The sequence below is a fragment of the Calonectris borealis genome, chromosome 1, assembly GCF_964195595.1.
Source record: "Calonectris borealis chromosome 1, bCalBor7.hap1.2, whole genome shotgun sequence".
Lineage (NCBI taxonomy): Eukaryota > Metazoa > Chordata > Aves > Procellariiformes > Procellariidae > Calonectris > Calonectris borealis.
Window position 1 is genome coordinate 91,985,636 of NC_134312.1, and position 13,972 is coordinate 91,999,607.

Sequence of the window (13,972 nt, forward strand, 5' to 3'; positions counted from 1 at the left end):
TTCATGTTTATATGTCATTTTCTTGGCAGTAGAATTAAGGCTTGATGTTTGGTAGCATAGTCATGACAACTCACACTGCAGCATGCAACATTTAGGGAGTATAATACTGTAGCTGTGACATTAGATGACTTAATTTACCTCATGGTTCATAATTTACTTTATACATTGGCATCACAGCCAAATTTTGTTCAAGAGCAATTCATCTATCCAAAAAATGCTGTTTGTGTTCATTACAAAAGTGTTAGCAAATTTGGGTTAAATTCAGTAAGTAATTTTTAGAAAAAAAAAGAGTAAAACAAAATGTCATTTTCTTTGACGTGAAATCATTTTTTTGAAATTGTATCTCAAGTTGAGGCAGAACATTACTTCATTCTTCTGGTTCAGCAAAAAGCAGAAGAAAACCACTGGTCAAACAGAAGGCTTTGACCTTAAACAGGATTGGATTTTTTTTCTGGGGGTGGTTCCCTTTCTTTCTTGTGTTCACATGTGGATTTTGAATGGAAAATCTAGTCAGTTGCTGCGATGCAGTGGTATATTGCACACCTGCTCTATGCCCACACTCAGGGTTGTGTGTGAGAGAGTGTGATGACCTTTAGTGGTCATTTATGAATATGAGTGAAGGAGTGGAAATTCAGAGACGCAGCAGACCAAGCAGATGGCCCCCACTGACATGCACCCATGCCCGGGATGCAAGCTGCGTCTGAGCTGTCAGCTCTTGGCTTCCAGCTCCTGGGCAGAGACATCAGCGACGGCGAGTCGTCCCAAGTGGTCTCTCCCGCTGGGTTTGGTCAGTGCTGTCCCTCAAGAGAGAGCCCAGAGACATCAGTCTGGGGAGGCTGCTCTGAACCTGGAAGGTTTTATTTGCATGCTAGGTGCGTGAGGTTTGGGGAGGAAGTCCCCATGAAAATTGCAGGCGCTCGTGCTGCCCCAGCCGGGGAGCTCCTTGGACGCAGTCCTTGGCTCAGGAGGCACAGCAGCCAGCTTTGCACGTAAGGAGAAAATGCGATCGCTGATGAGCAAGGTGCCGTGAACGCCAAGGGAAACCATGCCAGGGTGTTTCCTCTTGATCTGACTCATTCTCATTCATGAAGCCAGAGCCAGGCCAGAGCCCTCCCTGGCAGTGCACTAGTTTTTTGGTTTATATGTAATAGCTACAGACCTAAGGGCATGGGAGGCATGAGGCCAGCTTAAACAATAAATACCCTGCTGTGCCTTGCTGCTTAAACAGAGTAATTACTGCCTTGCTACATGTGACCCCTCTGTTCCTGTCCCTCTGGCAGTTGTTATTTCATGGCTCCCTTTACACAAGGGACGTCTGTGCCTCTCTCCATGCCGTACATCTCTCTGTTTGCCATCGCCTCGCCTCCTGTCTTTCTCACTCGCTCTGTCTCAGTGCATTTCTCTTTGTCTGTAGCTGACTACCATTTTCTCTTTTTCTCAGTCACTGAAGAATCTCACTTTGTTTGCATTTCTCTCTCCCAGCGACTGTCCCTCTCTTCATTCCCCCTCTATTTGTTCTCTCAGTCTCAAGCTTTCCCTATTTTCACCACTTCCCATGCCACGCTACTTTTTCTGCCTTCCCTCCTCGCTGTAGCATTGTAGCACTAGCTGTCCCTTTGCTCATCCACCATCTGCTGCTCTCCACTGATCTCTTTGCTAAAAACAAGCCTCTTCAACTAAGGGACAGAAAAAAAATGCCAAGCTCATTGGAATCTGTGATGGCTGAGGAGACAGAGACTGATAAATGAAAACTTCAAAGTTTTGAATTTTTAAAAAAAAAAATCCCAGCTGAAGGTAAAACAAAAAATTATGTCAAAGGGTCCCTTAGCTATTTTTGTCTTTCAGAAGCCTGTTCCTATGGAATCTAAGGTGCAGAGGGAAGGAGGAAAGTTAGGCGAGCAAAACCTTAAACAATAAATGGAGAGTGCAGAGAGAACATAAACTGCAGTTCAGGATTGGAAGTTGCTACAGACAAAAAAACTTCAAATAGCATTTATTGATTTGCAATCTTTTTTATCCCCTTGCATCTTGTTTTAGGCAGAGGAGGGCCCAACAAAGATGCATAACCCCTTCTGCTCTCCCCTCTTCACAACTACAAAGAGGCTTGGAAGAAAAACAAACACAGAAGCAGGGTATCTGATCTCTTTCTCCACACACCAAATGCAAACAGATACTTTCAGTGGGTCTGAACTTCAGTTCAGTTTAAGATCACAACAGTATTAAAAAAAAAAAAAGAGAGAACTAAAGTAATTTCCGCACAAGAAGGAGCCCAGTGTTGGAGAGGACAGGAGAGGACAGAGCAAAATGTGGCTGCCACCTCTGCAGACTAGCTTCCCCTTTAGACATGTAAGGAACTAGGGCATGAAGGGAAAGGCCTCTCTGGTAGAGCACGTGGCTGAAATCATTGCTGGTCCCTTGACTACCTGAAAGAGCTGTCTGCACACAGTACAAGTGGGGTTTTGTCTGGGTGTGCGTCATTTCTAGAAAGGAAGAGTTTAGCCTTTAAGGAAAGTGATGGTGCGTGGCAGTGCAAGGGGCCGTTTGGGTGGAGGTGGGAAGGACCCATAAATACGTGGGGAGGGTGTAAGTCTGTGTTTCTGCACACACAGTGGGATTTATATATATAAAAATATATAAAATACATAATATATAAAATATAGAATATAATCTATATGTATATTTTTATATATAACTGTCATATATATACGAGAGCATAGGCAGGTATGCACATCAACAGGGGATGATGTGCAGAGCCCATGGGAATGTACAAGGCTATCTCCAAAGGGTGGGGGGAGAGGAGGTTAGCATTGCCGAGCAGGTTTGCTGTTTGGGTTCATTATTTATTTTACTGGGTCCAATTAGGAAGCCAGGGGATAGGAAATGTGGCTGAGGCAAGCGGGCTTTCAAAGCCTTCCTCCTGCACACATCAAAGCTGTCTGCCACAGATCCCTCTGCAAAAAGGGCTCTGCCAGCTCCGAGCAGCGGCAGGCGCCTGGCTCGCTCTGCTTGGGGTCGTTCCCTGTTGGTTTGATTGTCAAGCCTCCCAGGCTCATACTCTCTATCTCCAGCCTCCAGAGCAGAAAGCTCCGCTTTCTGATTTACTGGGACAGAGTTAAGGAGCTACAGCTTGGCAAGACAGTGTTTAATGGGGCTGCAGCAACAAACCAAGCTAACTATGAACGTGTGAAAGGCAAAAAACCTGCAGGGAAGAAGGTTGCCTGGAGTCATGGGAAGGTATGTTTTAGGATAAGAAGAGCTGCGCTGCAGGAGGAGTCATCCTCCCCAGGGAAACCTGGAAGGCCCCTCACTGGGAAGAAGTTGTACTGAACCAGACAAAACAGCCAGGGGACAACCCTTGTCAACGAGGAAGGTTTGGCAGTAGGGTCAGGATTTCGTCCCTGGATAACACACTCAAGGCAAATGTCTTCTCGTAATGGGAATGGAGTGGCTCGCTTGCCAGGAGCTGGTAGTCCCTCTCTTCACCTAATAGAATATGTTCATTGTTATGGGTACCAAAGAGCATTGTCCAAGCCTTCACCCTCCCCGCTTTGATAAACTGCATAGTGACAACCATCAGCTCCCTGCCAAAGCTGGCTCCTGCATGGAAACATTTGTACATTTGCTCGGTGTATAAAGCTCTGTTCTTGCTCCCCCTGCTCCCCCTTTGCCTTAGAGGTGAGAGTTATATGACTCACCTAATCTGGCTGCCAAGGTGAATTAGTGAAAACATCTCTACAGCTCTGTGCAAGATATCACAACCTGACATTTTTCTAACACACCATGATACATCTTTTCTCTCCCTGATCTGTATTATGACACTTCAATTTTATATAAATGCTTTTTGTTAGAAATGGTTAACAAACTCTTAGAGGGGACAGGGCTGCAAGCAAAAGGGTCTGTCTTGCAAGTGAGAGTAGCTGAGTTCTTGTAGCAAAACGTTGATGCCCAGGGTTGAAACAGGTCAGCAGTGCAGGGACAGGAACAGTGCTACCACTATTTCAGGAAGAGACTGTCACAGAAACTTTCCCTGAAGTGTTATGCTCATATCTGTGTCCTGGAGCAAGGCAATGAGGAGCTGAATAGGCCTATTGATGTCTTTGGCATGCCCTTTAAAACAGAAGTCCTCCCTTTCACTCATTCCCAGAGTGCTCCATTGGGCAAACCAGCAGCTCATCATTTCTCGGGAAGTGTTGTGTGTAGCTGTGAAAGCTCTTCTGCTGGACATGGTACACAGTTTAGACTGTAAGTGCATGAACGTATGCAGGGGAGAAGCTGAAAAACATCTTTCCTTAGGAAAGTGTGTACCCTTTTAGGATACTTTGGCGCTCCATTGATGTGATTCTCTGACAGACAGACTTAACAGCACCCTTAATGAGGGTGCCACTCCATTAGAGCTGGTTAAGTCACCCTCAACCCTCTTTTCATTAGAGTGACAGTCTTGTGACAAGGGCAAATTGCAGGAGAAGCAAGTCCCACTTGGAATGAACCTTGTGTATAAACAAGGCAGAATTGCAGAACGAATTATTTGCAAAGCAGAGGCAAATTACGTTTAACCTTTTCTTTCTGAGTCTTTCCCTGATGTCTGATTAACTTTCCAGTCAACTGGCTGACCTACCAACTGGAAGTGCTGCTGTGAAAGGAGGGCAGTGTTGGTTGTCAGCTCAAATTGGGGGTGGGATTTTCAAAGAGCATTATTAGCAGGTAGCACTATGTGATAAGAAGATCTGGGAATTTAAAAAGTTCCCAACCAAAAATGAATCATGCTATGGCAAAACCACAAACAACGTATTGGCTGTACAGACAGCAGCACAGCATGGAAGTTGCGACGCAATCCTTCATCTGCGTTCAGCCATGGTAACACCTTGTCTGAAATGCTGTGTTCGGTTTGGGGCGTTGCACTTCCAGAAAAATGTGAACTTGTCAGAGAGGTCTAAAAGGAAAGAACAAGAATGATCAAGGGTCTAAAAAACCTCACCCACAGAGGAAGGTTGTCAGACCTGGCAATATTCAGCCAAAAAAAAAAAAAGATGACAACTGAGGGAGGAACATAAGTGATTTAAAAGTTGATAAAAGGCTATTGCAGAGAAGGAGGGAATGATTTGTTCTTTTTGTCTATAGTGGCTAAGACAAGAATAATAGCTTTAAATTGAAGCAAGGGAGACTCAGGTCAAACTTCAGGGAAACTGCTCCAGTGGTAAGGACAGCGAAGCACAGGAACAGATCATCTGGAGCGGCTGCAGAGTCTCTGCCGCTGGAGGGCAAGAGGATGGCTGTCTCCTTGCCATGACCCATGTGTCCTGCCTTGAGGTTGGGGAATGGGCTAGATGGTGACTGAAGTCCCTTCTGGTACTATGACTCACCTAACTCTGGTACTACAGGAGTTAAGATTCCCTAACATATTCATGAGTTACAGCGATAAAAAGCACCTGTGAAAATCCCACCCTGCTTCCTTCTCCACTGACTCTCCAGAGCATCAGTCCCAGTGCACAGCAGAGGATTGAGAGCCATGTCCCAGAGCACTGGCTGGGCAGCAGGAGCCAACTTTGCCTCCCTACCTTGTAAAATACACTGCTGCCATGCAGTACGGCCCTTCAGCAGACTGTTAGGGGATGCAAAAACCTGCATCAAAACAGTTGTAAGTTTTAGACATAGCACTGAGATTTCCACTCACCTGAACATCTGGTAGGAGCTGGAAAAGGGACTGCTGGTTAGCTCCGCTGAAAGAGAGGGGAAACCTTGTCTTTGCATGAGTTTAATAGGTACACTGCTGTTTTCATGCTGAGCGGGGGGTGGTTTTCCCCTAGAACGGTTCTGAAAATTGAAAAATTTGAAAAAAAAAAAAGGCAAAAATAATCGTGTAAGGGACAGAGTTCTGAGCAGATTTTGAAGTTGCTAAAGTCCCCATCTCTGATGCAGAAGGGAAATGCATGCAGCTGGCATCCCCGGCCTGACCTGGCCACCACGCTGCAGCAAGCCTGTACCTGTGTGGTGGGATTCATTGCAGGTGGCTCCACGGGAACTTTAACTCCAGGGACGGGGCTTACCCGCTGCTTTCACGCAGTGCCGCAGAGCCAAGGACAACAGCCCCGTCCTCGCAGGCGCTGTTTGAACTCCATCAAGCAACTCTAAGCGCTTACGTGAAGTGGGCAGAGTTTCAGAAATGCTCGGCACCTATCGAGAAGAAAATGTCTTCTGGGCAGAGAGTTGCTTTGGAAAATCTGACCGCTTTCTGAGGAACCTGAATGGGAGCCCTTGTGAGCTGACCTCTTTTTTTTTTTGGAAATCTGGCTTTTACCTTTTGAGGGTTGGGGGACGCTTTCTCTAAAATACACAGGCACACAACTGGGGTTTGTGGCTTCGCATGCTGCAGACCAGTGCTTGCAGCCCTCTCAGAGGACGGAAGCATCTCCATTTACACTGCTGCCGATGTGGTTCAAATTCTTTCCAGGAGGAGCCTCACTTTGCTTTCTGAAGGAATAGGGTAGATATACCAATCTTAATATTTCATGCTTCCCTGGCACCTTTCATCCAACAATTCTAATGTGTTTTACATGGGTTAACCTCATCGCCCTTCTCTGACCAGGAGGTGATAGGAGAGGGAGGCTATTAGCCGCAGTTCACAGAGGGAGAGCAAGGGAGTGACTTACCCAAGGTCATACAGTGAATTAAAAGCAAGGCCACACACGTCCCCTGATTCCTGCCCCCAGCTGTAACCCCGATGCTCACGTCACTGCTTTCAAAACTGTGTTAGCGAGGCAGCACGGTTTAAATATGTCATTTTGTATGTACAGTAGATCAGGGATTCGTGATGATTATTGGTCTCTGCGGATCAAATTACACTTTGTTTCTCTCAGTTTGGCCATGTTTAACGGTAGCTCGATCTGATCGATGGCACTTCACGGTGGTAGTTGCTCTGAGAGACAGAAAGACATTTTTCACAGTTTTGCAGTGGAGAAAAGGGTGCTGACAATACACCGCCACATCTGAGGACCCAGCTAGCCCTGAACCAGCCCATCGGCTGTAGGCTGACTAACCTCCCCTGGTACTCAGCCATCACACCAGTGAACTTACTCCACTCTCCAGTGGAGATTTTGCTTCTTGGCCTGTGAGATGGACAGCTTGTGAGCTGCAATGCTTTGGTACCGCTTGTATGCTTCCTTCCAGATTTTCAGAACCCGAGTTTTCCATTACTAAATAAAATGCTAGTATCTTGCTTTTGAAATGACTTTAAAATCGCTCATGACTGTTGTTTATTTGCAGAATCCCTGTTGCAATTGTTCATGGAAAGCAGAAGGCTTCCCAAATCTGAATGCCTAACAGAGCCACTATCTGTATTTTTCTGTCCTACCAGGCAGAGAGTTTGAAGGTGAGGAAGAGTATCTGGAGATCCTAGGGATCACGCGAGAGCAATCGGGCAAGTACGAATGCAAAGCTGCCAACGAGGTTGCTTCAGCAGACGTCAAGCAAGTCCGGGTCACTGTGAACTGTGAGTTCATCTCAACTGGAGCGGGTCAATGGGGAGAGCTTTGCCCATGGGCAGGGGTGACTTCAGGATAAATAGAGAAGCCTTTCTGGGTTTATATTATATGATCTGAAATGGGGGGGCACTGAGGAAACTATCTTCAATCAGACACATCGCAGGGTATAGTTTGTGCTTTAAACCTGGTAATATATAAGAAAAGAAAAAGAGAGAGAGGGAGAAGAGAGGAGCTGTGAGTTGCCCCTGTCTCTCCCCTCAGAAGCGCTGGTGATGCCTTGTTTTCATTCATTGATATTTGGGAGAACAGTAGCGTGAAGAGAAGCTTCAGCAAGGCAGTGAGGAGAGATAAGACAGGGTTCAGCCAACTCAGAGCAAACACACGCCTGCCTGCACCCAGCCATCTCAGCAGTGTCTACATGGGTATCACAGCCCAGGGACCTGGGGGGACATGCAGTAGAGGCATGTGTTAATGAGAGGGTGCGAAAACTTGACTTTTATGCTGGTTTCAGGTCATTAGCATAAAGCTCCCTCTAAGAGACCCTCCGTGCACCAATGCAATACAGAAAGGGGCTTGACCAAAGGATACGGCAATCCACCTAAAAACACGGAGAGGCACAGTTAGCTACGTGGCTTACATCCACACCTGTATGAGTGGGGCATGGATCCCATCACCCATACGTGCTTAGACAGATGTCCACTTCACTCTGCTGGCATGCTTCTCTCACAGTGACACAAGATATTTCAGACTGCCATTAGTCTTATAATCCTACATGTGTATATGTTCACCTCCATATGTGTATGGCTCATATTTGGCACTGGAGTGATTTAAAGTGAATATCCCCATCTACCTGCTCTGTTTCCTTGCTGGGAGGCTAATACCTCTGGAGCAGGGATGGATGAATGGGAGGTATATCCTCTCCTGACCTTCTTCAGTTTACACGCCGGAGTATTAACTTAAACTGAAATTGGAGTTGGTTACAGACATGTTTCAGGGTGCAAATGCATGGCCTTGATTCACACGTAGCACTCTCAGGGAGTGGGTTAGGGCAGAGAGCTAGTGGGACGGCAGAGAGCTAGAGAGACGGCAGCAAGTGTTTCAGCCCATCCCAGAGTAATTTGCCACCACAGGTGATTTAAGCGCCTTTTAATACCGTTCTTGCTCTTTGTCTCTTTCCTTCCCTTTGGGCCATCACATCAGATCAACTTGTCTGTCTTGCTTAGAAGTGAAGGTTAAAGGCTCCCTGCAGCATCTTCAGAGTCCACAGAGTTTTTTATAATTCCCTTAGAAATTGGGTGGCAGTAGTTTAATACCGGCTGCTTCATGGGCCAAATTTGGCATTAATGTGAAACTGTAGTAGCAGGTTTTCTGCACTAAAACTGTTGAGGGTTTTTTCCTGTCAAAAACAGCTGAGTTTATAAACGCGAGACATTCCCTGAGAACCACGTAATATTTTCAAATATTTCTGTGAAACATAATTTCAACAATGCTTTTAACATGGTTGAAACAGATTGTTTGTATAAAGTCAGAATGTTTGATTTTGACTTAGTTTCAATTCATACAGTAAGATCTTAAACATTTTTACTGTTGGAATATATGAAAATATAATGTGGTAGAGTATTGTAATATTATTACGTGGCCTAATTTGTAATGTAAGCAACTTATAAATTCCTTCAGGACAGATCTTTTCTTTCGAAACAAAGGGAAAAAATCTAAGAGGGCATGAGGGCCATGCACAGGAGAAAAATCAGTCCTGTTTGGGGAATGAAAGGTAGACATTTGCACACATCTTTCCTTATCTTGCTTCCTTAAACTACACCACAAGCAGCGGGAAAGTGGGAAAACTACAGTAAGTTTGAAAAATGGGACCTGCCCAACCTCAGGAGCTTCCTGGCCACCTCTTATCGTCCGCTGACGCTGTGGAGCACGTAGCTTGTCAGCCCGGACTGCAGGGGAGAGCATCCTCACTTTGCTTTGGTCTCACACTACCACCTTCAGGCTTCCCGAGTAATGGCCCTGGCACATCACAGACAGGGAAACTGAGGCCTGGGGAAGAGTTGGGGGAAAACAGCTAAAGGGAACCCACTCCTGGCTTCCCCGGCAGCAAACAGCTAAACACAGAGCGGCTGCTTTCTGAGTAAAGCGGCTGGTTTGTTCAGGGCCACCGCCTGCCCCTTCACCTGGGAGAGCACTGCAGCAAGCAGACTGCCCTTTGCTGAGCGGGCAGCCTCGGGGCCAGCAGTGCCTTAACAAAAGGGGTGGTGGCTGAGGTATGGCCTGTCCACCTGTCTGGGCTCTGTCCTTTAAAAAGCCGAGGAGGATGGCTAGGCAGGGGCTGCTCAGAGCAGGGGGCTGGGCTCCCTGGCAGCAGCCCGGGGAGCGCACGCCTGCCGGCGTCATTTTCTAGGCCCATAGAAAGGTGCTTGTTCAATTTGTGACTCACCTCTTGTGCTGGATTCAGTGAAATCGAAAAGGTTCGTCTCGCTGCAGATGGCAAGAAGATACAGTGCTCGAACCAAAAAATCAAAGAAGGATGCTTAAAAAATCACCTTCACTATCCTTTTATTACCCCTCCTCCTTTCCAAATTAAAATATTTACGTGAACTCACAGCCTTTGAATGTAGGATCCTATTTATGTACACTTATTAATATTTATGATGTTAGAGGGCGCACTGCAATATCCCTAAAGCCCTGCATAAAATCCCGATTAAGGTCAGGAAAGGGATCACACTGAAATGGCTGATGTGTTCACAAACAAACTTCTTTCCATACATTTTCCAGACAGAATTATTTTTTTCTTTGACTGACACAATCCATTTTCTTTTTTTTTTTTGGCCTTTCAGTGTTAGGACAGATACAGACAGCAGAGCTGTACTCTGTACACCCAGAGTGTGCTTTATGGTAACTTGAGTCTCAGCAAAGTAGCTGTTTGAGTTGCAGCCCCGTAATCTCACGGTATGCAAGTATTAGTGATGAGAGACAAGGCACTTATTCCCTGATCCCTTTCAGCAGCCAGGTGGAAATAATTCTGCCTTTTAACATGTAAAGCTTGTCACTTAACATTTTGAACATGGAGCTGGGATTGAAGATACCAGTGCTTACCCTACCCAGCACCCAGCCAGCACTGAGACCTAGCTCCAGTGGAGCACACCAATACGTTTCCCAAGTTTTGTTTGCCCATGGCACAACTCTCAGGCTTCAAAGTAAGCAGAGGTGGGAGCACCGTGCTGGTCTGAGGGCAAGCTTAACACAGAGCAATCACGAGCAAGCCCTCTTGGAGCCTGTGACAAAGCATGATGTTCAGGAAGGTTTGGGCAGGATTTGTAACCTCAGACAGCTAAGGGAAGTGTCTCGACAAGTGGTCTGGTTCTCAAAGTTGCACCCACAGCTCCTGCCAAAGCTCTCCCCTTTTAAGCCGTGAATGTATTTTTGTCTCATACATGTTGCCTTAGTCCTTTCCTTTCTTATTATGGTTTTGACATTAGACACAGAGGTTGTATGGAAAATAATTTTCATGCTAGTGTTAAACTCCTACTTTATTGCTTTTACTTTTGCTGTCTTCCGTTACCCTTGATGAAGTCTTTCTCTCATCTTCTTCTCTCTGAGCCCATCTGAACTAGAGATCCACAGGTAAATATTCATAAATTACAGAAGTCCATCATTAACCTTAACTCTGCCTGTGTATGCCTATGCATTTATGACAGAACTTTATTCAGTGTTGCTGAAGAGAAGCACGCGTAAGGAGCGATGCTAACGTGGTGTATTAGGGAGAGTTCAAAGAGCAGGTGTTCTCCAGAGGAGCAGGGGGGAGCATGTGCCACAGCAAGCAGCAGCTGTGGGCCTCCACCAGCCCAAATGGTTTGCATGAGGAAGCCAGACCTGACGTAGTTTCACTGTTTCGTTCCACCTTGGAAGTGTGTGAAGTGACCATGTGTTTCCTTCCTGCAGACCCTCCCACCATCACAGAGTCCAAGAGCAACGAAGCGGCCACGGGACGACAAGCCTTACTCCGGTGCGAGGCGTCAGCAGTGCCCACGCCTGATTTCGAGTGGTACAGAGATGATACCAGGTAAGACCTTTAGCTCTCCTCTTCCCTTCCCTCCTTTTCAGTCCACTCAATAGAGGATCCTTAGAGAATCACCTATCATCCTCCCCAACTCTTCTCAAACAAGTTACTCTTCACAAACCATATAAGTCACGATGGTCCCATCAGACTCAGCAGAACCAGCATGATCAGGGCTGGAGGAGGCAATCCCTCTTTGCGCTGGGGATGCCGAAAGAAGTGCAGAGGATGGAGCTCTCGCCTTTACATCAGTTATGGGCCAATACACAATTAAGACATCAATAGCGCTTTCTTCCTGATGATGTTGATGCATTAAACAGGCCATGATACAGACAAAAAAATAGGCAGTCTTAACCTCCAAGTAGGTACTGCCACTCTAGGTGCCTTCATCTAGGGGAAGGAGCTGCTGAGGTGTGAGATTCCCCCATCTGTGTGACCTGAGCCACCCCAGATTTGCATATGAGAGAAAATGAGAAGGGAAAAGGGATCTGTCCCTTATACCTGAGCATTTGCTTAGCATTAAGAAAGTTGTGTTATTATCCTAGTTTTTATCCTCACCCATGTTCACGGGCTCAGGGGTAATTCAGCTTTGGTATATGCACATATCGGAGCACATGAATTAGTGTATTTCACTAAAAACCTTTTGTTCAAGTACAGACTAGCCTCGGCTGGCCATGGTGTGTTCATTTCCAAGTGTTAGTCAGTGCTGGGTAAAAGCTTCTTCCCTTTCCCTCGGCTTTTCTTGCTTCCCCACTGCTTTACCATTGGCATTTCACCCCACTGCACTCCTTCTCCCTTTCACTCTCTCCTCCTGCTTTCCATCAACACCTTCTTTGGTCTCTTTCCTGCCTCCCTCCATCCTCACGTGCCAGCTGGGCTGAATGACTTTGGTTTACTGCCTGCCGGGCAGTGGCTTCCTTCCCAATACACAACTGCCATTGCACTGCACACCTCTTCTCCTGTCTTCCCAGGATAAACAGCGCCAACGGTCTGGAGATAAAGAGCACGGGGAGCCAGTCTCTGCTGATGGTGGCCAACGTCACTGAGGAACACTACGGGAACTACACCTGCGTGGCTGCCAACAAGCTGGGTGTCACAAATGCCAGCCTATACCTTTACAGTAAGTATGGGAGAGGGTGAAGGGAGGTCCAGATCACTCTTAAAAAGACCAGGCTGTGTAGGAAGCACACAGTGACTGAAACTCAGGAAAGCATCCACTTGCCACCCCCAGCGCCCCCAAACCTCCAGCCATGAACTGCCTTTCAGCGCTCTGCTTCAGATACCTACGTTCATACTTGCCATGAAACACAAACACAGCCAAATTAAAAGGTTTACAGTCAAGCCCTTTGATTGACTTTCTTTGCTGAAGTCAGATTTTGTTAAAATAATAAAAACATGTTTGTTTTAAAGCTGGAAACAAAAAACCCTTTACAATGACAGCCCCTTTAATAAGGAGACAGAAGGCCAGGGCTCAGAGGGTCCGTGACAGCTGAGAAATTACAAGTAATTCAGAGAGGTGGAGAGAACTAGCCACCGAGCCTGAGGAGAACAAGAGAGAGTCAAGAAAAAGAGAAATGAGTTTGAAAATCAAGAGAAAGAAGTGGGAAAAGACAGGATGATTTAAAGGGGCATACCATAGGGAACATGGGGGAAAAGGTAATCACCAGATGAAATATGGAATAAAATTCCTTGGATCTCATTCTGCTACCTTTCAATTACTGAGTTTGTCGTAGTAAGTGTAAACAGACAGAAGTTGGGACTCTAGAGCAGAGTTACCTGCTTGTTCTGAATTTTGCAGCTGATTCAAACCTGACCCTGAACAGAGCCCCTCACCTACCATCCATGCACACTACAATCTGTGGTGTATTCAAAACGCAGTTCCCAATTCTAGGTCCAAAACTTGGGCCTGACTTGGACCACATCGTGTTATTGCCACCAGGAATAGAGTGTAGCAGAATGACCCACTTACATGAATGGACACATAGATGCAAAAGTGACTTAGGGCTGTATTTCTCTGACAGTCCAAATTGAATTAAAACACTCAGGCCATGACCTGCATTTCCTTTTAAAGAGAAAAAAGATGAGCTGTGTAAATCAGTCTTAGTATGGGATGGAGTTTAGTCTAGTTTCTGCTATGTGAGGTCAGATTAATCAAACCATCAGAAGAACAATGTTTTGGTTTGATTATTTTTTAACAGATGTAGTGCAAAAGGATAAATCCACTGGCATTCTTTGTTTACCACTTCTGGATTTATTTCATGGCAGTTTGAATTTTTGCAAAATTTGGGTGTATTCTGTGGAAGTTTTTTCTAAAGAACAGATATTATCATCAAAGAATACATATTTGATTTCCTGTAGCATTGCGGCACACAAAGCAAATTTCTACTTTGAAAGTCTTTTCACCCTGGTCTTGTGACTGTCATGAGATTCA

At 45.9% G+C, this 13,972-nt stretch overlaps 1 protein-coding gene across 4 annotated transcripts in view; it reads left to right on the top strand.

Annotated features, from left to right (window-relative positions):
• The window catches only part of LSAMP (limbic system associated membrane protein), a 1,022,392-nt gene that overhangs the window by 985,839 nt on the left and 22,581 nt on the right, over nt 1–13,972 (top strand). For all 4 annotated transcript variants that reach the window (XM_075166906.1, XM_075166925.1, XM_075166915.1 and 1 more), the window contains 3 exons: nt 7,352–7,486; nt 11,427–11,547; nt 12,513–12,661. In XM_075166906.1, the coding sequence (XP_075023007.1) occupies nt 7,352–7,486; nt 11,427–11,547; nt 12,513–12,661 (405 nt within the window). The remainder of the gene's footprint in view (nt 1–7,351; nt 7,487–11,426; nt 11,548–12,512; nt 12,662–13,972) is intronic.